Below are 25822 nucleotides of genomic sequence, written 5' to 3' on the forward strand. Positions count from 1 at the left end.
GACACTATCCTCCCACTAAATTTTAACCCAGTTTTTAGTTAAATTGATTGTAGTTTTTGTATTATGATTAGGGAAATACTGCTTACTGTAGAGCCAAGAAAAATACTATGATGATGTCTCCTTTCCTAAAAAAATTTTTTTCCTATTATGTTCCTATCCTTAATCTTTTACAACAGACGTTATTTACTAATCAACATTTTTATTCCAAATGTTCAAATATAACTATTGCAGGATCCTCTTTTTCTCAGCATGTTTTCTTTCTAACTGCTTTTACTCCCTTTTGTCAGCATATATGATGTACTAATTTCCTAAAATATAGTCCTTAAAAGATCTATCATTTTTTAAATCTTCTGTGGCACATACTGTTGAATGCATGATCCAACAGCCATTTCCAAGCCACTTCCCCTGTGTACTAGATAAATGCTGGAAAAGCTAAATGCTTGCTTTTCTCAGACTCTCTTGAAGCCAGGTTTCATAGTCCTACTCAATGAAATATAAGTAGGGAGCTTTCTGGGTACATTTTATTCTCCTTCTTTTTTTCCTATCTGGAATGAAGGCATAGAGTTTCAGATGCTCCAGCCAACTTGCCACCATGAGGCTACAACCAGTTAAAAATAGAAAAACAAAAATTAAAAAGAACCTGAGGGCCTTCATGATATTTGAGTCACTACATCAGTCCCAGATTATCTACATCTGGATTTCTCGTGCTGTGAGAGAAAGTTTCCCTATTTAAGTCATTCTTCTCTGGGTTTTCTATTACTTGCAGACAAACACATACCATTGATAAACACAATACATTCTGAAAATAGAATTGTTTCCCTCTTGTTTCCTTGATGTTTTGGTTAGGAATAAATTTCAGGTTGATGATAATTTTCCCTCAGAATTTTTAAGACCTTGATTCCCTTTATAGTTTTCAAAGTTGCTTAGAATTTCTGTATCATTCTAAGACCTGTCACTTTGAATGTGACCTCATTTTACACTGGCAATTTTAAAAAATATTCCTTTTATGCCTGATAGGTGAAATTCCACAATGAACAATGATGTGCCTTCAGATTGAGAGGGTTTTTGTTTTTTTCTAAATTCAATGTATGGATTACCAAAGAGAGTCATTTACAATGTGAAGACCAATACTTCTCAGTTTGGGACTTTTCTGTTAATTCTTTGTTTTATAATCTAGTGTTCTCCGTTTTCCTTGTTCTCTATAGCTGGAGAAACTCTTATTGGTTCAGCATGGGATCTCCTGAGCTGATTTTCTAAGATCCTTATTTTCTCCACTTTCCCATCTCTCTTTGTCTACTTTTCAGGAGGTGTCTTATAACTCTTCTACTTTTTATTCTAACAAAATTTATTTTCCAAAAACTTTCTTAGTCTCTTATCTCTTACTACATCCTATTATTGTTTTATGTATGCAGTATCCTTTTCTATAACAAAAGTGATCTTGATCATTATTTTCATTTACTTGCATTCAGTGCACTAATCCAGATTTCTGTCTTCAAGTTTTTTTTTTGTTGTTGTTTTTTTTTTTTGGTCTCTCTCTTTCACGGTGAAGGTCCTAATACAGAAGAACTGATAGTTCACTAAGAGTGAAGAAATAAAATTTAATTTAAAACCCTATGTGTACAGTGGGTACCACTGTTGGGGGATTGGGCCAAGAAAGTAGCCACTGTATTGGGGACTAGGCAGTAAGATTAGACATTTTACTTTTGTGGGGGATATTCCCAAACAACAGTATCTGGAAATCTTTTCTCTAGGGCCACACATTTCCACCAGAGAATGTGATTCTAACCTTTTGCCAGGAGACATATGCCTAACGTCATGGGAGCAGGGAAATGGTTAGAAGTTCCACTATTCAGTATATAGACTTAATTCTCCTGTTTTCTACCCTGTTCCCTCTGCCTCTACAGAGCCTCTATCATTTCACTTCCCCAGAAAATAAAGCTCTGGCCTCTGCCTAGTAGGAAGTATGAGAGAAGGATCCTGAGGGTCAAACTACTTCACATGTACTTTTTTTTACTGTGGTGCTATCTTTTGTTTAAAAAGAAAAAACCTCCTAAATATAAACAACAATTAAAAAACATATATATGATCATTCAAAAGTCCACAAATGACAAATGCTGGAGAGGCTGTGAAGAAAAGGGAACCCTCCTACACTGCTGGTGGGAATGCAGTTTGGTGCAGCCACTGTGGAAAACAGGATGGAGATTCCTCAAAAGACTAGGAATAGACTTACCATATGACCCAGGAATCCCGCTCCTGGGCATATATCCAGAAGGAACCCTACTTCAAAAAGACACCTGCACCCCAATGTTCATAGCAGCACTATTTACAATAGCCAAGACATGGAAACAGCCTAAATGTCCAACAACAGATGACTGGATAAAGAAGATGTGGTATATTTATACAATGGAATACTATTCAGCCATAAAGACCGACAACATAATGCCATTTGCAGCAACATGGGTGTTCCTGGAGAATGTCATTCTAAGTGAAGCAAGCCAGAAAGAGAAAGAAAAATAACATATGAGATCGCTCATATGTGGAATCTTATAAAAAAGAACATAAATACAAAACAGAAACAGACTTATAGACATAGAATACAAACTTGTGGTTGCCAAAGGGGGGAGGTGGTGGTAAGGGATAGACTGGGAGTTCAAAATTTGTAGATATTGACAGGCATACACAGAATAGATAAACAAGATTATACTGCATAGCACAGGGAAATATATACAAGATCTTGTGGTAGCTCACAGAAAAAAAAAATGTCACAATGAATATATGTATGTTCATGTATAACTGAAAAATTGTGCTCTACACTGGAATTTGACACAAAATTATAAAATGACTATAACTCAATAAAAAAAAGTTTTAAAGAACATACATATGTGTATGCATACTTTTTTTTTTTTTTACATTATAGCTAAAAGGAAAAGCAAGCTGATCTGATTTCTGACTTTACTGCTCAAATTAGGTATTTTAAAACACTGGGCCTTAAAACAAATACCATTCTTCTGTGTATACTAATCACAGGCAAAGAGACTACTATATAGAGTAACTATGTAAATTATCACCCAAAATAAGACATTTTTGAGAGTGAGTGGGGCACTATTAATAATTATGGCAGGGCAATATGCATAAACTGGGATTATCTCAGACAAACTAGTCACCATATCATCAGGAGAATAACTTCTTGGATGCTGAGCTTGTAAACTCAAAGACATACTCTACTACACATGCCTAATATATATAAGTCACTATAGTGAAAACAGAAAGTGTAAAGGATCAGCAAATACAAGGTCATATAGTTTTTAAGATATTCATTTTTACAACCACCGCCAACAAGCACACATGTAAATAATTCCTTCTGAAATTCACATACTACTTTTCTCCTCAAAGAAATAATAATAATTCATATAGTATCTTTAAGTGGATAGAACTCAAAAATTTAGCTGGTAGAGTTTTCTCTCTCTTACTCAGAATTACTTCAATTAAACAAATGGGAAAAGGAAGTAGAACGGTTAGAAAGAAAAGAAAATGGACTATAGTCTTCTACCTAAAGTAAATAAGACATGTTAGAAGAATCACTAAATGCCTTTACCCATTCCAGAGTCTTTCTTGGTACCATCTGATATTATGTCTACATGATCAGAGTCCACATCATAACTAAAGAAATCATTCAAATAGGTCTTCGATCGCTGGCCACCAAACACGTATAAGCAACGATTTTTCTGAAAAACAAGATAAAAAGGGCAAGGAAGAAAAAAAGTAGTCATTTCCATGAATAATTCAGAATGATCATTTTAAAACTTAAATCTCTACAAAAGTAATTTTATGAGAGATTTCATGCAGTGGAGTACTACACTGGTGTAACGAGGAATGAGGAACCTCTACATACTGCAAGAGGTAATTGCAAGGATATCCTATTGAAACAGGAAAAAGCAAGGCATAGAATAATTGTTGCCTTTATGTAAGAAAGGAGAAAAAGAAAGATGTGTTGTGTTTGTTTCTTTCTTTAAAAAGAAACAAAGGAAATTAGTAAAAGACAGTTACATACATGGGAAGGAACAGAGCAGGAAGCCAGGGATAAAAACAAGATCTCTCTGAATGTATACTCACTTACGGTTCTGCCTTTAGATCTATGTGTATGTTTTTATTTAATTAGAAAACAAAATTAACTCAAAAGAAAAAAAAATGTCTGAAATTTGAAAAAAAAGTAAAACAAATAAACCTATCTGTATACCAAGACATGAGCACACAGAAAGACATGATCACACAGAGAGGTGGTATTTTTATTAATTTTAATTCTTGTTTTTTGTCTACCCATCCTTAGCAGGCTATATCCTAAACAAAACAATAATCAGAAAGCAATCTTAAACAGCATTCAGTGATTTTTTTTTTTTTTTTTTGGTTTGGTTTGCTATTCTGAAACTATTACAGGAAGTCAGAGCAAGTAGTATCATATCGTCATTAGGAAGCAGGATTTTAATCTTAAAAGATACATGAAAACAAAATCAAAGGTATTAAATTTCAGGGGATAAAAAAGAAAAATGATAGCACTGAGATTAAAGACATCAAATAATATAAAACAGATAAACAAATTTATACTGTATAGCACAGGGAACTATATTCAACATCTTGTGGTAACTTATGGCAAAAAAGAATATGAAAATGAATCTATGTATACTCATGTATGACTGAAGCATTGTGCTGTACACCAGAAATTGACACAACACTGTAAACTAACTATACTTCAATAAAAAAATATATATACTTAAAAAAATCAAATATATAAAAATCCATGAGTTCATAGTAATACTTAAAAAAAAAAACTAACTGGTAAACTTTGAAGCCTAAACCTATTAGTATGAAAAGGTGATAGAGGAAAAGAATCAAACATTTATATTATTATCCCATATGCTTTACATATTAGGATAGCTAATTAGTTAACAAATTAATTAGTTATAGTCCCTACTGAAATCTAAGCTATGACTCTCAGAGGCTGTTAAAGCCATTAGGTTAAAAGTTGACAGGAAAGTTTATAATTGATCAGTCAGGCTGATAACACTTAAACCCACTGGAACAATTTTAACATGACAACCATATATTAAATGCCTCTTGCTATTTTGCAGTCAGAACATCTGTAAAGTATTCTTACATCTCCTCTTTGGCCCTCCCAAAAAAGGAGAGTAAATCCAAAATCAAGCCTCTGGATGTAAGTATCAGCTCACAGGAAATATAGAGGACAGAGGATCATGTTAAATGACACTACGAGTATAAAATCAGCCGAACTGAGAATAAAGGAAATCCTAGAGCACACATGATTAACTGTCTTTAACAAATAAGTGCTACAGGGAACTACAGTTAATATCTTGTAATAACCTTTAATGGAAAAGAATATGAAAACGAATATATGTATATGCATGACTGGGACATTATATAGTACACCAGAAACTGACATATTGTAACTGATTGTACTTCAATTAAAAAAAAAAAACCCAAAACAAATCAGTGCTATACAGAGATCAAAAAATAGGAGAGGGGAGTACTGTTATGGATTAAAAGAAATTTAAGAGTAGTAACAACCAAATGCAATACACAGACCTTTTCTGGATTCTGGCTTGTATAAACCAACTATAAAAAGATATTTTTCAGTATTTCAAGAGACAAATGAATGCAGCATAAAATGAAAACAAACTGCTTTATTTTGGGCATCATAATGGTACTGTAATTATGTTTTTAAAAAGTCCTTACCTTTTAGTGATACACTATGGTATTTACAAGTGTAATGATATAATGTCTGGAATTTGCTTCAAAATACCCCAACACAATAAAATTAAAGAATAAACTTAAAAATCAAAGAAACATTAAAAAAAGAAATAAGATATAAATTGGTTAGAGACATGAAAAACGAATAGTGGAATAATGGTAACTGTTGAAACTGATAAATATGTATGTAGGAACTTATTATACTTTTCTTTCTACTTTGGCATATGTTAAAAATTATCCACAATAGATTTTTAAAGTTATGTTCACAGCAAGAAGCCCAAGTTTTCACTAAAACATTTGAGAAGGTTAAAGAAATATCTGTATGTTGGTTTTTGCTGATAAATTTTAATTCTAGTTCTATAAAGTCAATTCTTAATTCTCTGCACTTAATGGAGAGTACTAGAGGGGAAAATAAAAACAGATAAGAAAATTGATCTTACAGGTACTAAGAGAAAACAGTAAGTAGAAAGGTATAAGAAAGAGAAATAGCTACAATATCTATATAAACGGTGAAGTTAGTCATGAAAGTGCCTAGATTAGTATTAAGGTGATAACTACTTAAAAATTACTAGGTTGATAGGAAGAATCTTATAATTAGCAAACAGTTCACTGCTAAAGGTAGTTTTTATTGTTGTCTATCATTGCCAACACTAATCATTAATCTCTAACAAAAAATTCTGATCTTACTGAAGAATTGGATTTCACCACTTCTTTTCCTAGTGAGAGATCCATGACAAAATAACATAATTCAATGTACAATATTCTTACTGAGTGGAATAGCATGCAGTGTCCTATCCGAGACTGGATGTCCTCAGGCCCAGCATTACAGGAGTCTTCTCGAAGAAGTTTCCAGGTTTGGCACTGACAGTTGAAAGCAAATAACCCACTGAATTGTGGTTCACTGGCTCTGCTGTCGTCTACGCTGCCATTACAGGTTAAAATTCTACCACCAAAGGTGTAGATCATATGTTTTTCGGAGTCCATACACATCTATTAGAACAAGGCAACAGATTGAATAGTTTTAGATTGTTCCTATCATACGTGCTAAAATGAAACCAGTATGTGCATTTTTAGATTCTCAAAAAAAACTGACCATTTGTCTTAATAACACTAAACACCACCCCTGATTATGCACTCATATGTACTTATTAAAATACTGTTCACCACCTGTCAGAGATTCAGGATAGATATCTAAGGTTTCCATTTTTCCTAGTGAGAATAAAATACGTTAGGTTAAGGAGCTTTATGCTTTGTTTAAGCTGCATAACTCTAACCAAATCAACCAATAATACATTAGGTGCTGATTTATACCTTAGAGCGAATACTGATCATACTCTATGAGTAAACAGTAATCATACCCTCCTTATGAAAAAAAAAATTCTCTTCTTTCCATTCTAGGCAAGCATCCTATTCATCTTGCTACCATCTGATAGGATAGCAATATGTGAAGAAGAGTGATGCAGCTAAATTCATCCCCTTGCATTTATTTTACAAAATTCTTCACATTATGCTGCTACCAAATAGTAAAACAAACACACATTTGCAACAGCCTCACTTATGGAATGACGAATGTTGCCCCCTTTTAAAATGATACTATAAATTCAGTTTTCTTTGAGGTATATTATGCAATTCAAGTTCAAAAGCCAACCTTGATTCTTCCATTCTTTCAACTCACGGAGATTATTTTCACAAAAATATCTGAGAAAACAGCCATTTGTCACAAGACAATAAATAAGAATCAAAATCTATTTCAAAGAAAATGTTAAGTCCACTTTGGTAATTAGATGTTGAAACAAGTGTCATTTACATTTAAAGAATAAATCATGTACATAAAACATCTACTATTTTTTGCTAAAGCACAAATACTAGCCATTAAATGTTCCATTCTCTCCTCCCATCAGATTACTTCTTCTATTTATCTATCTTTTGTATTGTTTTTAATAAAAAACTATTTAAGTTATTATAAAGCTTATTTTAAAATTAATATTAAGTATTAAAAAGAAAGGATTCTAGCATCTCCTAATCTTTACCTACCACTAAAAAGTTCCACTCACTTGCCATGTCCCAGGTTTCTGGCAGGCTTCCAAAAATTAAGATGAAAATCTACAATTCCTTAAGGGTGAAATCTTAGGAAATATGATTGAAAAACCGAGTGACAAAGTTTTCATATCCCTGGTACTTGAAAGAAAAATGACTTTACTCTTTAATCTTACATGATTATATCATGAAAAGCAATCCATACATTGCTGAGGGACCCATACAATGTGAGTCTATTTACATTTTCATAAATTCACAGACTCATACTAACTTTGGCCAATATCTGTTATCCACCCCTATGGTTCTACTTCATATGGCTACAAAGGGAGTTTCTCTTTCTGTTGGGGGATATTTAAGTTTAATTTTGATAAGGCTATCCTCATTTATCATCAGGGATGAGGTATAAACATCTTTATCTTGGTAGCTCTTCCCAGCATACCAGACCAAATCAATTCAAAAAAGAAGGAAGATACTGTAGTAGTTTGATGATTCTTCCCTCATTTTAGAACAAACAGGACACAAAACAGAATCAATTTTATTTCTTCACTTTGTTTCTTCCCTGGGTAAGATATGCAGTTTCAATGAGGATCAATTATCAAATGGCAAGTTTTAATCACTCTAGGAAACCTTATGCTGTTCATCAGTTTATGGTTTCCTTTTAATTTTTAATCTCTGAAAAATGCTTCTGGAAATCCAGTAACTTAGCTAGGCTTAGGCTGGGTTCAAAATAATTTTCTCCTCACAAAATTTGAAGGTATGCCTATAAAGCCTTCTGAGCAGTGTTGCCCAACCCACCACCCTCCATCCTGCCAACTTCCAAAAATGCCTCATGCTACTCTGATCCCTGCTTACCTACAAAGATAATTAGTTCTCTCTCTGTGGCTTTCAGGATTTTCTCTTCTTCTTTGGTTCTGAAATTTTCATTAAGAAGTATCTAGGTAAGGATATTCTTTTCATTCATCCTGATCTGCACTTGGTATTTCTTTCATTCTGAAAACTATCTTCAGCTCTGGGAGTTTTCTTCATTTTCACCTGGAGTGATTTTTTGTTTGTTTTTTGGCCTCCATTCTCTTTCTAGAATTCCTATTAAGTAGATATCAGAACTTTAGGTCTTTTCCTCTGTTTCTTAACTCTTCTCTCATAATTTCCAGTCACTAATTTAGCAACCATTTAAGTTGAGTGTTTTAGAGCCACACTGCTTTTTAATCAATTTACTGAGATTTTTATTTTGCTATCAAATCTTTAATTTATAGCTTTTCTATATATTTCCTTTTCAGAGATGCTGAATTGCTCTAAAAATATCACTTAAATTTATCTTAAAAACTTCTTCAGTTCAAACTACTAGCTGTTTTCCTTCATTAATTCTTAATTCCTTGAGTTCAATATCTTATATCTCATAGTATTAACTATCTTCAAATATTTGGATTTTGGGGTTATTGTTTTAGCCTTCTTTGTATCTGAGAATCTCTATTCATCTGCCTCTTGCATATACGATAGTGTGCCTCACGGGGCTGGGTGGGGAGAGATGAGACAGGATGCGGTGAAGGGCTCTGTAGCAGCTCTCTAGCATCCCTTGAGTATGGCTCTATCTTTCCAGCTCCAATGTCCACACTCAACACTTGACCTGTGGACAGTTATCACAGTTCCCTGCTACTCAGTCAAACTGGAAAGTGCCCTGCTATTCTGTCTCCAATTAATCATCTAATGTTTGCCCCAGCTATACACTTTGAGACTAAAGTTGTTGCTACCTTATAGGCTGTGGTTGGATCTGATTCTATCTGCTTTCTACCTTACAGGAATTCTCCCAAATATTTTAAGTTCCCTAAGGGCATTAATGTATTCTCCTGTCCTTTCACAGGATGTGGGGCAGGAGGACAGTAAAAGTATATGTTTAGCCTGCCAATGATCCACGCTGACCCAGGGAGAAAGTCATTGAGCTGAGATCTCTAATCCTGTGACTAAAGTTTCTCCTGCCATGTCCTGACTAGCTCGTATCCCATTTTCTAGTAATTTCCTCAAAAAGTGTTTCTATTTGAAGGACAGTTTGGCTAGATATAAAATCCTTGGCTCACACTGTCTTTTCTTTGAATACCTTCTATATGTTACTCTACTGTCTCTTGGCGTTGAAGGCATTCGTATAAAAATCTGATATGAGTCCCATTTTACTTCTGGATCATTTTGTCTAGTTTCCCCCAAAATGGCCTCTTTATCTTTGAAATTCAATGTTACTATTATATATCTTAGAGTTCAACGCCTAGGTCAATTTTCCCTGAATATAGCATGTCATTTTGATATGTGGACTAGTCTTTTTTCAGGAAAGTTTTCTTGAATTTTATTTATAAATATTTGTTCTGCTCCACTGTTTTGGTTTTCTTCTTTAATGTTGCCAGCCAGTGATGTGTATGTTGACCCTCTTTTGCCTTTCTTCTCTATCTATAATTTTCTGGCTAATCCTTTTATCTTTATATCTGTTTTCTTCATCTGCTTTTCTTATTTCTATGCTATATGACCGTTATCTATTCTTCTTTATGCTCCTTGCAGCTTAGTCTTCATTTTTCAAAATGTTATTATATTTCTCTTCAATTTCTTTCCTGAGATTTACCAGGTCAAGTCTCACCTGTTCCTATTATTTGGCCATCTCATTTGCATTCTTTTTTTTTTTTTTGGTGGGGGCAGGTGGGAGGAGGCAATTAGGTTTATTTATCTATTTAATGGAGGTACCTGGGAACTTGTGCATGCCAAGCATGCACTGTACCACTTGAACTATACCCTCCCTCTCATCTGCATTCTTGAATTTATACCTTGTAGTTTTTTTCAGCATTTCAAACTTCATTTAGTCATTTAATTCACGTTAGAATACTTCTTTCATCTGCTGTTGCATGAAAGAAGTTTTTGCTATTTTTTTTCCTTTTATTGTTTTTATTTAGAGTACTTCTCTAAAGATCTGGTGTTTAGTGCTTCTTAGTTTTTCATATTTAAATGAGCTGAATTTCCCTGGACCAGTTAACACAAGGTTCCTATAGAATGATGACATTTATACTCAAGGAGTCCCTCCTCCGTTGCCACTAAACTGAATGGCTTCTTCAAAATACAGTGCTTCTGTGAAGCCATGTCTTCTCTAATTATGAACTTTATCTGGTTTAGGGGGCTTCTATCTTAAGCTTTGAGCATCCCTAGTCCCTTCAAAGGGCATGTAAAAGGAGCCACTGTCTCCATCCATCATGGTGTTTCCCTTAATTTTGGAAGATGGTGCTTTCTGACATCTACACCTATGGGCCTTGTGGGGCACTTTCCACATGTCATTTAACTTACTCCCCTCAGTGGTGCCCTGGGTTCAATTTCTGCTTTACTCATGACACTTCCCACTATGATGTATGTTTGCCAGGCTTTCTCTGCATTCCCAGTTCTCCCCCATTATACTGTTGTGTGCTTCAATACAGGTTCTGGGTATTACAGATGCTTTTGGCTAAATTTACAAGGAATCAGGTGTTGTGGGTTATCTTTGGCTCTTGGTTTTGCTGAATATGTAACTTGTGTTTTTTAAATCTTTTTGTTTGGTTCTCATTGCTCCTGAAAAAAATCACACAAAGCAACAAAATGGAAAGCTTCAGAACTAAGCTGCTACTATGTTCTGAGGAAATCCAGAAGTCCCTGAATTTTAATTTTTTAAATATGTTAAAATTCAAAATGGCAAAGTAACTTTTACATGCCTCTAGCTTTCTCATGTTCTTCTCAAATTTGAACGTAAACTGTCAAATCTTAAAGTGTCACAAACAATTCCAAGTAATTTCTGGAGTAAGTTCCAACTTCTATTTTTACTTGCAGTAAGTGGAATAAAATATGGAGACTTAAACAGACTGTGTTAATTGTTCAAGGTCACAGAAGTAGTTGTTGGCTGAAATAGTACTGAAAGTCTGGTTTCTTCACCCTTGTGTTCTGTTAATAACATCTAATGAATTGAACACCAAGCATTATTTAACAGAACCTAGGCTCCAAGGAACATTTTATCTTACCAAAGTCAAGAGAAACAAAGGCCACACACAAGAACAACTTATGTGCTGTACTCAGACTACCCCTAAGCTATTCTTTTTTCAATCTATAATAATAAAAACATAAACCTCTTTTGTAAAAGAAATTTGTAACCAGTTGGAAGCAAGAAAATAAACTGCTCCCCTAACAATGTTATCTGGTGATGTTCTGTTTTTAAAAGATCAGAACCATTTTAACTTTTTTGGAGCTATTTTCCACATGAACAACACTGAGGATGTAAACAGGGAAATGCAAAGCTTTGCAGAGCTCAGTTATGTAGAGCCAGCAGAAGTTCCAAATTCAATCTGCAGAGTACTTCAAAGCCTAATATTTTTGGTTTTCTACCCACTACTTACTTGATAGGCATGTAACTCACTTCTCTTTTCCCTACCTCTCCTATAAAACCCACTTAATATAAAGATGGCAGGAGGTTAGTCTTAAAGCAAAGAATTAACAAAAATTGGTAAAAAAACAATAAAAAAAGACTTCGGTTTTAACCCTAGATATTAGGCACAAGCTGGATTCTGTCATAATTCTAGCACCACCTCCCATTTGTCAAGTACTACATAATGCTTTGTTCATCAATACAGTGTTACAGATTTTTAAAGCTTTTTTCTTCCCTATACTCCAAAAAAACTCTGGACATGGGTTAAGCCAAGCAAAACTGCCTATAAAATTCAAAGTGGTTACTATTTTGTTTGAGATACTGACCTATACTGATACAAAATAAGTATTCAAAGACAAGTAACAATGATAATGACACCAGTGGGATGATGATGACAGCTATATGCATATTACAATCGTTTACAAGACTGCTAATATGTAGTCTCCTTGACTACAACATCATCATGTGACTTTTGTTGTACTTAAACTTCATCTAATATATGCCAAATTCTTATCTGTTTTATAGTGAGTTTGTGATTATATATAAAAGTAAATACATTTCACTTGTACTAGAAGAAAAGCTCTAGATTTCAAATTCTTGAACTCATTATAATTTTAAATCTTCCAGGAATGTAGAATAAAAATTTTTTAAAAGGGCAAGTTGTTATTATGATTTATGAATATCATAAAACAAAATTTGTTTTCCCTAATATATATTGCTCCATCTACTCTCTGAAGTTTTTATAAATTAACAACTGTGTTCTGAGATCTTAGTATTTTATCCTGCACCAAACAAGAGGAAAAAAAACTTAAGAATAACCTTATACCTACTGAAAACAACAATTCTTTTTATTATCTGTTACAGGTATTCACAGTGAAAATCACTAACAGACAACTCAGCATAACATGTAAAATAAACTCTAAGAGTAAGAGTCACTGAGCACTAATTAATTCCACCATATAGTTATCTGTGCACCAAACCTGATGATCAAACACCAATTTCGGTCCTCCATCAGCAGCAGTATCCTCACTGAGTAACATCCATGTGTTTGTGTCAATGTCATAACGATAGAAGTCACTTTTCAAAGATTTGCTGTTCCTCACAGAGGAATCCAAATAACGTCCCAATGTGTAGATTTGCCTTCGCTGAATGTCAATGCACATTTTATGACATGATCTAGCACTAGGACCATTCTGTGGAGAGCAAAAAAAAAAAGAGAGAGAGAGAGAGAGAGAAAATGGAAAAAAAATTCAAAGAATAAATAACAGAAACTAAAATTAAGTGCCCTCTTTCGTTGACTTCCACAAAAAGGTTTGCTCAAAAACTTATATCAAGTTTAATACTAGGCTTAAATCTCTAGTGGAAAATAAAATAAGCAGTAGGAGACACAAATGCTTAAATTCTACCAGGAAAGACGAGATGAACTATTCTGTACCTTATGACACTCTGTTTATAACAATATATGGATGCTACTGTATATTCCATTACATTTCAGTCATTTGTGCATAGAGCTTAATTCTTCCTCACATGTCAAGCTACTTAAAGACAGGTTTGGTCTTTCGAAATATTTTTGTATATCTCATCAGAATCTAGCATAAAATAGGCACTCCAGGAATATTTAAAATTTCATAATTGGAAGTAACCTTAAAAAATGTGTAGTTTAATGATCTCCTTTTTAAAATGAGATAATAAGCCCAGACAGGAGAGATATCCCCCTGAAAGCTAGTAAGCTAGTGACAGAAGCAGAGTGAGAGTCCAAGTCTTTCTGTTCTTCATCTACCCTTTACATTATATAAAACTGACTCTCCAGACAGAATAACTCAGCTACATTAAACAAGTAGGAAACAAAATGAAAAACATTATACTATCAACAAAAACTAATTAGTTGAGATCATTTGTATCACAGGAGTGAATAAAAGGTAAAAAAAATTGTAGTATAAGCCAAAAAAAGAGTTCATTAAAAAAAAAAAAAGGAATTCCAATTGGGTAGGACTGGATTAGTTAAAAGGGGGATAAAGAAAGGGAACTAATGTTTGTTAAATATCTCCTAAATTCTGTCTATATTATTACTATGTATGCATGTATGTATTTCAATTATCCTTGGAACAATTCTATAAGGAAATGTTATCACCATTTCACAGAGTCTAAGTAATTCTATAGTCACAAAACTAGGAAGTAAGATAGAGAATAAAAATAAGAATAGAGAGTAAGAGAAGTAAGCCCCAGTGTAATCAGGCCAAAAGCTATGCTCTTTCCACTATCCCAGATTGTTTTCTCCAGAAGGTAAGAGAAACAAAAGCAAAAATACACAAAATACAATGTGTGGGGTTATGACTGAGATGAAGAATTCCTGTTGCAGAAATAACAGAGTTGAAATATAAGGCAGAAATAGGAAGCCTGTGAATGACTGACAGAGGAGAACTAGATGTAATCTTGCAAGAAATACAGAACTATTACAGGTTTCTAGAGTAGAGTATCACATAAAAAAGTAGTATTACAGGAGGAGTAATCTAGCATTATTTAGATTAAATGAAGGAATAAAAATATTAGATAGGAAGAACAGTTTGACATTAGTGTTATTAATCCAGATATTAAGTTGCTTTGAATCTGTAATTTAGTATTCATACTATTATCTTAAAAATTATTTTAAAAGATTTTTGTGAAGGAAAATCTTTAGCAGATAGGGTAGAAATTTTATTTAAGGAAGTATTTACTCCATACTTAAATAATCTGAAAAATAAATATGGGGTAATATATATTAAATCTATGCCATATTTCCTAGAGTATGAAATCTGAAATTTTAATAGAATACCAGAACTTCTTGCTTCAGTTTAATTAGCACAAGTGCTATTAAAATGATGAGCAAATTATATCCTAAGAATAAAAAAGGGACAAGAATACAAAGCAAGAGAATAAAGCAGACAAAAGTAGAGAAAGTTAATAAAGTGTTTTTTGAAAGCTTAATAGATTATAAACCACTAGGTAAGACTAATTTTTTTAAAAGGGAGAGAAAATACAAATTACCAGTATCAGAAATGAAAGCAGTAGTATCATCACAAGCTTTCTAGATATTAAAAAGAAAACAAGGAACTACCATGAAAAACATAGGTAAAATTTGACTACATAGATAAAGTGGACATATTTCCTGAAAAAATTAAAACTCATTAAAATTGACACAAGATGAAAGAGAAAATCTGAGGTCATTATATCAGTTGAAAACTTGGATTTATAATTTAAAACCTTCCCACACAGAAAATGCCAGCTCCAGATATCTGAACTGGTAAATTTTATCAAATACTTATGGGAAAAATACTGTCAACTTTTTTCAGAAAACGGAGGAAGAAAAAGACCTCCATTTTTCATCTGTTTTGTAATCATTCCTAACTTACATACTTTATGAGGACAACATAGCAGTGAAGTGAAATATTACAGAGGAAGAGGAGAAACAATATATATGTAGTTAGTATACCTCATGAACAGACACAAAACTCGTCTTTAAAATATCAACTAGAATATGGCAATATATAAAAAGCATATTTCATAACTAAAGAGAGTTTATCTCAGAAATGCAAAGCCCATTTTACATTTGAAAACCAATCAAGGTAATTCACCACATTAAAAGACCAAAGGGAAAAAACATGATCTTATCAACATATATAGAAAAAACACTTGATAAAATTCAACAGATATTCATGAGGAAGAACTCACCAGACACTAGAAATAGAAATGAACTTCCTCAATCTGACAAACGATGTATGAAAATCCTAAATCTAATTTTTCACTTAATGGTGAAATCTGAAATGATTTCCTGCTAAGATCTGAAACAGAATAAGTATATCTATTCTCACCTCTCCTATTTAACATTTTACTGGAAATTCAATGTCAGTGCAATAAGGCATTAAAAAATAAAATAAAAAGTTATGATTAAAAAAAAGGTGGAAAGAAAGAAGTAAAACTGTCTCTATTCATAGATGACAGGACTGTTTAAAACATCTTAAGAAATCAACAAAGAACAGAACAGAAACTGTTAGAAATAATAAGCAGACTTAGAAAAGTGATGTGACACAAAGGCAATAATAAAGCACCAATTTACTTCAGTATATCAGCAACAAACAAATTGAAACTTTAAAAATTTTAAGTTTATAATACTGTGGAAAAACAAAATGCACTGGGATCCATTTAATGAAAACAAAAAAGACCTCTAACCTGCAAGCTCCATGTGCAGAGAGATAATGAATAAGACTGAAGTAAACGGAAATTTAACACTGTTCATGGATTAGAAGACTCACTATCATTAAGACATCAATTCTCTCCAAATTGATTTATAGATTCAACACCTTTCCAATCATAATTCCCACAGTTTCAGAAACTGACAATATGATTCTCAAATTTACATGAAGATGTAAAACACCTAGAAGAGTCAAAATAATTTTTAAACAGAAGAACAAAGAGGTGCTACATTACTTGACCTGAAGGAGTGACATACTGGAATATAAACAGACCAAAGGACAATGAAGCAGATTAGAGTGTGGAAAAAGAGACATATACTTATACGCTCAACTGATTTTTGACAAAGGTGCCAAAGCAATTCAACAGAGAAAGGAGATACAGAGCAACCAGAACTCTACACATTTCTGGAAGGTATACAAAATAGAACAACTACTTTGGGAGAAGTTTTAAAAATTTCTTCAGTGGATGCTAAAAGGGTGAAAGTTTGATGAGTAACAGAATATTTTCATAATCTCAAAATGTTTCCCTACAAATTACTTATTAATTATAGAGTGAGAAATCTGGTGAGCACCCTTCTTAACCAACTGATCAAAGCTAACATCAGACAAACTGACATAATGTGCAATCCTAATATGATAAACTGAGAAGGATCCAATGTCCTCCTCATGGCATTCTTGCTAAAAATGCTTCATCTATATATCCAATCCTAGGGAAACATCATAGACTCAGCTGAAGGATATTCTAGAAAACAACAGCCTTGCATTCTTCAAAAAATGTCAAGGTCAAGAAAGACAAGGAGAAGTCAAGGAACTGTTCCAAACTAAAGATGACTAAAGAAACATGATATTGAAGTGCAATGCATGAAAATGAATTGAGCCCTGGGTCAGGGATAGAGGTCAGGGGTAACAGTAAGACAACTATAAAGGACAGTACTGAGGCACAATTGGGATAACTGTCTATATGTGAATAGGGACTGTGGATTAAACTAAAGCAGCAGGTCTCAGTGCAGTCGGGTCTCTAAGACACTTCAGGGAATCCACAAAGTCAAGCTATTTTCAAAACAATACTAAGATAAAAAAAATTTATCTTTTCACTCTTATACTCTTATTCTCGTATGAGTATATTAATATCTTCCAGAGGGTACATGACTTTTGATATAGCAATAGACTGAATGTAGAAGCAGATATGAATCCAGCTGCCTTCTATTAAGTCACAGTTAAAGAGATTTAGGAAATCATAAAACAATGCTACTTGATAGTAGCTACTTGATGGTTGCCTCGAGAAAAAGCACCTATGCAATTGTTTGAGTTGCAAGCTGACCAAGCTGCATTTTTGATGAAATACTATGTTTATTTGAAAGAAAACTAACAATCCAAATATGGTTATTCAGACATTTTCTAAAAAATAAATGAACTAGACAAGGAAACCACCTAAAGGTCCACTGACAGATGACTGGATGAAGACGTGTGATATATGTGTGTGTGTGTGTGTATGTATGTATATGTGTGTGTGTGTGTGTTGTGTGTGTGTGTGTGTGTATACATATATATATATATATATAAAAAACTCAGCCATAAAAAAGGATGAAATAATGCCATTTTCAGCAATATGGATGAACATAGAGATTATCATATTGAGTTAAATAAGTCAGAGAGAGAAAGATAAACATCATATAATATCACTTTATATGCGGAATCTAAAAAAATGATACAAATTCTGTTTGCCAACCAAAAACAGACTCCCGGACATAGAAAACAAACTATGGTTACCAAAGGGGAAATGGCAGGGAGGGATAAATTAGTAGGAGTAGATAAACAACATGGACCTACTGTATAGCACAGGGAACTATATTTAATTTCTTCTAATAACATTTAATGGAAAAGACTCTGAAATGAAAAAATATGTATGTATATGTATAACTGAATCACTTTGTTGTACACCTGAAACTAACTAATGTAAATTAACTACATTTCAATTAAAAAAAAATGAAATGCGTTATCCTGAAGGAAAACAACTGACAAAATTTGTTGCCAATAATACAGGGCACATTTTTAAACAAAAATTAGAGTTGTAGAAAACTTCTACCTGCCACTGTGATCTTGACACTTTCCCAATACTTAAAAGACTTTTCTAATGAGATTGACAGTGATATTAATAAATGTGGTTTTGGGGGATAGTACATAATAAAATATGTCAGCAATTGGAAGATGTACATAACTCAGATATTTTTCAAGGGACCAATACATGAGTTAAAAAAAAAAAAAAAGCATGGGTAAAAGATACATTCAAAGAGCAACACAGACTAGTGGATTTTAATTTAACAGAATACAGAACATAAGCTGATAGGGCTTCAGAGTCTATAGTGCAATTACCTTTAAGAAACAAATACTTGTCAATTTGGGGGATAAGATCAAAAAAGAACATGTATTATCTAAAAAGGCTACTATCAAAATACTACTTTCTTTCCCAAGAATATCAATGTGAGGTCCAATTTTCTTCATATATTTCACACAAAACAACATGTTGCAAGAGATTAAATGCAAAAGCACATAAGAATCTAGCTGTCTTCTGTTAAGACACTGAAGAGATTTATAAAAATGCAAAATTAAAGAAAAATACAATTTGTTTTGAACCTACAAAAACGTATGTGCATGAACATTTAAAATAATTATTCTCTTTAAGAGCTGAGCCATTCTATTATCTTTCAATCTACTACATGTGCTATTAGATACATGTTTAATCTAAGTAAATTAATGTGAATTTTGCTTTTTTTTGTGATCAATATTTTTATAGATTATACTCCATTTAAAGTTATTACAAAAATAATGGTTATATTTTCCCATGCTGTATAATATATCCTTGTTGCTTATTTATTTTATACATAGTAATTTTGCCTTTTAATTGTATAGCATACTTTTAAAACATACGCACTGGGGTATCATCAAACAATAAAACTTGTACTTACTGGTACAGAAAACAAAATTAGATGTATGAAATTCTAACCGTTCAGTTTTGGAAGGAATGAGCATTTTGCTAGAGCCATATATTCCCATTCACTTCAATGATGGATCAACAAAAGGGTTTTAGATATTTAAATGAAGAAAGTAATAGTAAATTACAATAAATCTGAATTTCAGTACTGAATTACCACTTTACTTTATCTCTGTTGACTTCAAAATAATAAAAACAAAGTGTTCTCATCAAAATAACTTCTGTATTTTCCCAATACTAGTTTTAAATAATTATTAATTGCATTCTAGGTATTACTCACATGCAAATGGTAAAAAGGTAATAAATACCCATGCCCAGCTTCAAAAGTAGAACAATAATATTCAGCTTTGAGGCCCCCCTATAAACGATCTCCCTTTCCTGCCAAAGCAGCCACTCTCCTGAATTTTATATTTATCATTCCTTTGCTTTTCTCCAGTAGTAACTTTTCATTTAACTTACCTCACCTATTTACTCATTAAAGAGTAAGCATATGATTCATAACTTAAGGAATTCAGTCTCCACAGGGAAACAGAAATGTAAACCAATCACTACAGTAACCCATTCAAGGAATATAAGAGGTTAAGTGGACACACCAAAGGAAGCTTCTAATTCTGCATAGGGAAGTCAAGAAAGGTTTCATAGAGGAAGTAAAATCTGAACCGAGTTTTAAAGAATAAGTAGGCATTTACTAGGTAAAATCTGGGTGCATGGGAGGAGAAGCCTCCATTAATTCCATCAGGGAAAACACTATTCCAAAGAACACATATGAGAAAGTTGAATGATTCTAGCAACTGCATGTATGGCTAGCACATAAAGTCAAAAAAATGAGGCTAGAAAAACAGATGAGGACCAAATCATGATGAGAAATTTGAAGTTTTTACTTTAAGCAAAAGGAACTAAGGTAGATAAATTATTTTATTACTGTTGTTGTTGTTATTATTTACGCTTCCCTGTATCTATGCCTTTTGATAGTGCTGCCCATCACTCAATAGCTGCGGATTTGGTTACATGACTTCTTTTGGGAAAATGAGACAACAACAAATTTGATGGAGTGCTCATGTCTACTTTATCCCCCTTGTAGTCCAGCCCTGCATAAGAACAAGACTCAGCTAGCCAACAAGAAGGTGAAGGTGAGTGACCGACTATGTAGAACAGAGCCAAGTAGTCCCAGCTGAAGCTATCCTAGACTGGCTGACATCCAGCTGACTCCCAACACGAGTGAGCTCAGCCGAAACCAAAGAATCACCCAATCTATAGACTTGTGAGTAAAATAAATGCTTATTTTTACACGCCACTAAAATTTTGTAGGTGCTTGTCATGTAATATGTAAAATGCAGTAGATAACTGAAACAGGGACTGAAGCTAACCATAGGGTTTAAGCAAAGGTGTCATGTGGCCAGAATTTTTTTTAAGACTACTAATGAATGGAACTAGATCTGGAGATCAACAATGGAGGCAAAAAAGTTTAAGAAAGAAACCATTAAGTTGGAATTAGTGCCAAAAGGAATAGAGAAGAAGAGACATCTGAAATGCGATATTGGATGCTAGAATCAGTGGAACTTTGGCACCAATTAGATAAATTCAATAAAGAAAAGAGAAGATTTTAGGATGAATGCTAGGCTTCTTGTAAAAATAATTAGATACAATCAACCGAGATTTAAAATAGTTGAAGAGAAATGTTAGGTATCTTTTTAAGATTTGTCTTTATTTCTGTTGAGGATAGAAATGGTCATTTCAGAAAACAGTACTTTAATACTGAAGGGCAAAGGCCATTTTTACACGGATAATAAATAGAAATCAGAATTTTAAGATCTATTTGAAAAGATAAAAGCTACCTAAATGATTAATCACTAGAACACACTGAATAAGTAAGAATCCAGTTTTCTAAGATTAAAGATAAAGCCCTAGATTTACTGTGAAATGGCCTTCCTAGATTAAAATCAGTGGTTTTGAATTAGGTCTTTTCCACCCTTTTTCATTTGTGGCTACTACTGTTTTGTTATAGTTTATTTCTCACCTTGTAATGTGAAACTCCTTAGATGGAGAGAACAATAAAAATTTCTATAAAGATTTGAAAAAATAATATATGAACATGTTCCTTCTATCAGTGTATAATTATGCACTTATTTAATTCAAAGTTATAAATCCAAGCCATCCTATTCACTATGGAAATCCTTTATGTATATATGTATCAGTAGATTTACACAAGAATATGTACATACAATTTCAGTTAAAAATAAAATACATATTTTGTGAAAACTGATTAATATAGTCAAATAGTGAGGGGCCAAAATAGTGAGATAAGGAGGACACCAAAAGCACATTTTCCCAGAGAAATAAAAATAAGTGCTCAAAATAAGAGCAGAGTTTACAGGGACATGAGAAAAGACATAGTTACACAGTTATATTTTAACTAAAGTAGTTAAAAACTAAACTATATTAGATACCCATTCCTATTCATCTCTATAAAATAGATTTGTTCATGTATTAGTAGTTGATGAACCAGGTATAGAAGCTGGAATGCAAGAATACTTAACCTTGTTCACTACAAATCCTTCTATCACTGCTGACAGACATTAGAAAAGAATATAAATCATCCAGAAAAAGAAATGTATGTCCATAGCCTTATCATAATACAGGTGGATGAAAAGTCTGAGAACTTGCCTCTTTCTCAGTGTCTCTAGAGATACACGTCCACTGGTTCTCCTTCACACTGTATGCCCAGAAGTCAGCAAGATCTTGTGTTCCATCCCAGCCACCAAACAAATAAACGGTCTCTATGAAAATTAGAAAAATGTGTAAAAAATAAACTTAAGGACAAAATTTAATAATAGATAAGCAGATTTAGCCAGTTGCTTCTAAGATCATTTAAGAAGGTATATCTATCTAAGTAAACTTAAAAATGAGATTTTCAAACTAGTAACATTCCAAGATAAATACTACTATTTCCTAAACATGAGCATATGGAAAGGCTGCTGCTGGAGAAACACTATTTTGAGAGATTTATAAAAATAAAGATAAGTAGGAGGCATCCCCTATGATTCTGATTCCATAGGTCTTCAGTGGGTAAAAAGAGTTAGTACTTTTTAAACTGTCCACAGGGAATCCTGATGTGCAGCCAATTTAGTAGCTTCTATGTTACATCACAAAAAGTTTACATTTGCAGTTTCTTATCAATGCAACCTCAGATTGTTAAAAAAAAAAAAAAAGAAAGAAAAGGGAATCCCAGAGAAATATAGAGTGCAAAATAAAACATAAAGATGCCTAGCTATTTCTGGAAAAAAAAAACTTAAACATTAAAACCGTTTTCTATTACAATACCAAAAACAATGGTTAAAACTGGCTGTGAGTTAGAAAGTCAGATATCTTAAGAATAAAATGATGCGTAGCCTTGGTATTCCCATGGAAACTGGGGAAAATTTTTCCTAACATATTGTGGTAGGTTTAACTCCTAAGAAATCAACCTTTAAGTCATTCTAGGTATGTAAAGAATTTAGTTTCTTCTAACTCTTGGAATGTCTTTTATCTATCGACTTTATCACCATGACAAAACTTACTTTTTGCTCAGTGAGTAGTAAAAATCTTTATATATAACACTGGGTATCATCCACCTTTCTTTATAAAACAGCAGAGCCTTTCCTTTCTTCAAATATTTTCCCCTTTTGTAAATATCTTATGTCTACTGGTTGCACAAGTCTACCATTTTTTTTTTTAGTTAAACAAGACATTACAGGAAAACTGTTAAGCCATCTACTCACTAACTGAAATACCCTCGGCTACATATGTGGAGACTGTCATCTAAGTTATATCCTACCACGCAGGGTTAAAATTAAAAGTGCACCTGGAAATACCATAACACAATTTAAGAAAATTCTTGCCATTCATAGAGCTGTCCTATATGAGATTTTTGTTACATTTTCATATAATTTCAAACTCTAAGTGAATTTTCTAAGTAAAAGAACCTAAGGGAAATCAAAATAATGCTTCTGGGTAAGAACAGACTGGGTAATCATGTATAGGTTACTTAACTTCCCTGGGTCTTAGTTTTTTCATTTACAAAACTCACAGTGTTGTGGTGAAGTTCTTTAGATACAAGTTACATAAAAACATTCTGAAGACTATCAAGCATGAACAGCATTTCTACTTTTAAAATATATACACACATACGCAACTTTGCAGTTACTAAGTACCACAGATCCAGTAAAAACAGTATTACTGTATCTGTTTCCATGTCTAACTCAGCACCCAGGAAACTTTTGGCTCTGTACAAATAAGAAATAATGAAAATTATTTTAAACTATTAAAAACTGCCATATCTCAGACATATAAAATAATCCATTATCATTAGTTAAGTAACATTCTGTTTCCCAAATGGCACATGGTAATTAATGCCCAGATACTTAGAATTTTATATGAAAAAAATTAAAGAATTTTCATCTGGCTTAAAAATTATCTGCAAAGGTTTCACCATAAAGGCAATTAACACTGTTAAATTCTGAAGCCTGGAGTCGGACTGGGTATATAACTAAAATAGCAATTGACCTTTTGTTTTACAGTGTTTCTGGGCACCCTCTGGATAAGGTTACCCTGGTTCATTAACTTTAATAACCCTTCCTCTTGGGCTCTGGGTTCTCAATGTTCTTTCTGAAAAGCAGGTCTCTTTGTACACATAAATTCTCATAGCAAAGAAAACCCACATTTCCACAACAGCCTCATTGATAGCTGAGCAAAATAAAATCTGGCACAGAGCAAGCATCCCAGTGGAATTAATCCAAAATGTCATTCTTATTCGTGAATGCTTTCTGGTCCCAGCTAAAGTTTAGTAGTAAAACCGAATGAATCAGATGCAAACAGGACCTTTTACTATACCTGAATGAAATGCAAAAAAATTTAATTAAATCATCTAATTAAGTTAAATCATTCAGAGATAAAATATTATTTACAAACACCAGCAAAAATACTACTTAATGCATAAAGGATACTAAAAACTTTTAAAGATTATAGAAAATAATCAGAACTGTAGTGAGAAGAAAGCAGAAAAAAGAAAATGCTATTATTTACAACAGGGGAGCAGCTTGGTTTATGGGATGTCCATTCTCATGCTTATAGGTTATGTAACAATTCATGAACATCCCTGGGGCAGAACAATTGTCTTCAAGCATCACCCTTTTCTCCATATTTTCCTTTTAAAGGAGTATAGCTTATAGAGGGTATCTATTTCTCCCATACTCACAGGACTGTTCAGTCAGTATTTTTTGAGTACTAATATAAATTGCCAGGCACTTTAGAGAATAAAAAGAAAGAAGACATAGTCCCTGTCCTCAAGGGGCTTACAATCTAGCCAAAAATATAAAAGTACCTAAATCACCATAATGCAGTACAGACTAAGTGCTTTAGGGAAGGTAAAAAGCACCATGGGGACTCAAAAAAAGGAAGAGAATATACCAGACTGAGGGGATTCAGGAAAGACTTTATTGTGACAGTGGTACTGCACCTATGCATCAGAAGGTAGCTTTGTTGGCAGAATGAAGGACAGAGAAGAGGACTTTACAAGTAGAGTAAAAAGTATAACAAAGGTACAGAGACAGAAAGACACACAAGGGGTTTTAAAAGACACAGACTTAGATTTCCAGTCAAGATGGTGGAGTAGTACGACCACGAGCTCGCCTTTTTTCACAACTACAACAAAACCACAACTGACTGCTAAATAACCACTGGGGAAAAGAAGGCTAGAACCTAGCAGAAAAGATCTTCTTCAACTGGAAACATAAAGAGGAAACCTCAGCAGGATGGTAGGAAGGGCATGCTCATGATATAATCGGGTCCCATATCCCCTGGGTGTGCAACCCACAAGCTGAAGAATAATTAAGCCACAGAGGCCCTCATGTAGGAGTGAGAGTCTCGAGTCCCACATCAGGCTCCCCAGCCCGGGGTTCCACCATTGGAAGGAGGAGACCTCAGAACATCAGGTTTGGAGGCCGGGGAGGCTTAACCCCAGGAGCCCCAGGGGAAATACAGACTTCACTCTCTTGGGAAGCTTGCACAGAATCTCGCGTGCACCAGGGCCAAGGACAGAGGCAGTGACTTTATAGGACCTGGGCCAGATCTACCTCCTGGTTTTGGAAGGTTTCCTGGGGAGGCAGGGTCAGCTGTGGCTCACCCTGGGAACATAAGAGCTGGTGGTGGACATCTACAGGAGCTGGGAGTGTTCATCTACATGAGCTTTCCTGGAGGCTGGCATCTTGCTTGGGTCATTAGCACTAAGACCTAGCACCACCCAATAGCCTACAGGCTTAAGTGCTGGGAAGCCTAAGGTCAAACAAGATACTGGGTGGGAACACACAGCCCCACATGTCAACAGACTTCCTGAGCCACAGACTCCTCTAG

General features: G+C 33.7%; 1 protein-coding gene across 5 annotated transcripts in view; it reads right to left on the reverse strand.

The window, feature by feature from the left end:
• MKLN1 (muskelin 1) overlaps positions 1 to 25822 on the reverse strand; it is a 312347-nt gene that overhangs the window by 42350 nt on the left and 244175 nt on the right. For all 5 annotated transcript variants that reach the window (XR_012508085.1, XR_012508086.1, XM_074367050.1 and 2 more), the window contains 4 exons: positions 22100 to 22212; positions 13195 to 13407; positions 6532 to 6753; positions 3596 to 3725 (listed from right to left, as the gene is read on the reverse strand). Coding sequence is in view for 3 of the 5 variants with exons in the window: in XM_074367050.1 (XP_074223151.1) it covers positions 3596 to 3725; positions 6532 to 6753; positions 13195 to 13407; positions 22100 to 22212 (678 nt within the window). In the remaining 2 variants the exon portion in view is untranslated. The remainder of the gene's footprint in view (positions 1 to 3595; positions 3726 to 6531; positions 6754 to 13194; positions 13408 to 22099; positions 22213 to 25822) is intronic.

This window comes from Camelus bactrianus, chromosome 7 (genome assembly GCF_048773025.1).
Source record: "Camelus bactrianus isolate YW-2024 breed Bactrian camel chromosome 7, ASM4877302v1, whole genome shotgun sequence".
Lineage (NCBI taxonomy): Eukaryota > Metazoa > Chordata > Mammalia > Artiodactyla > Camelidae > Camelus > Camelus bactrianus.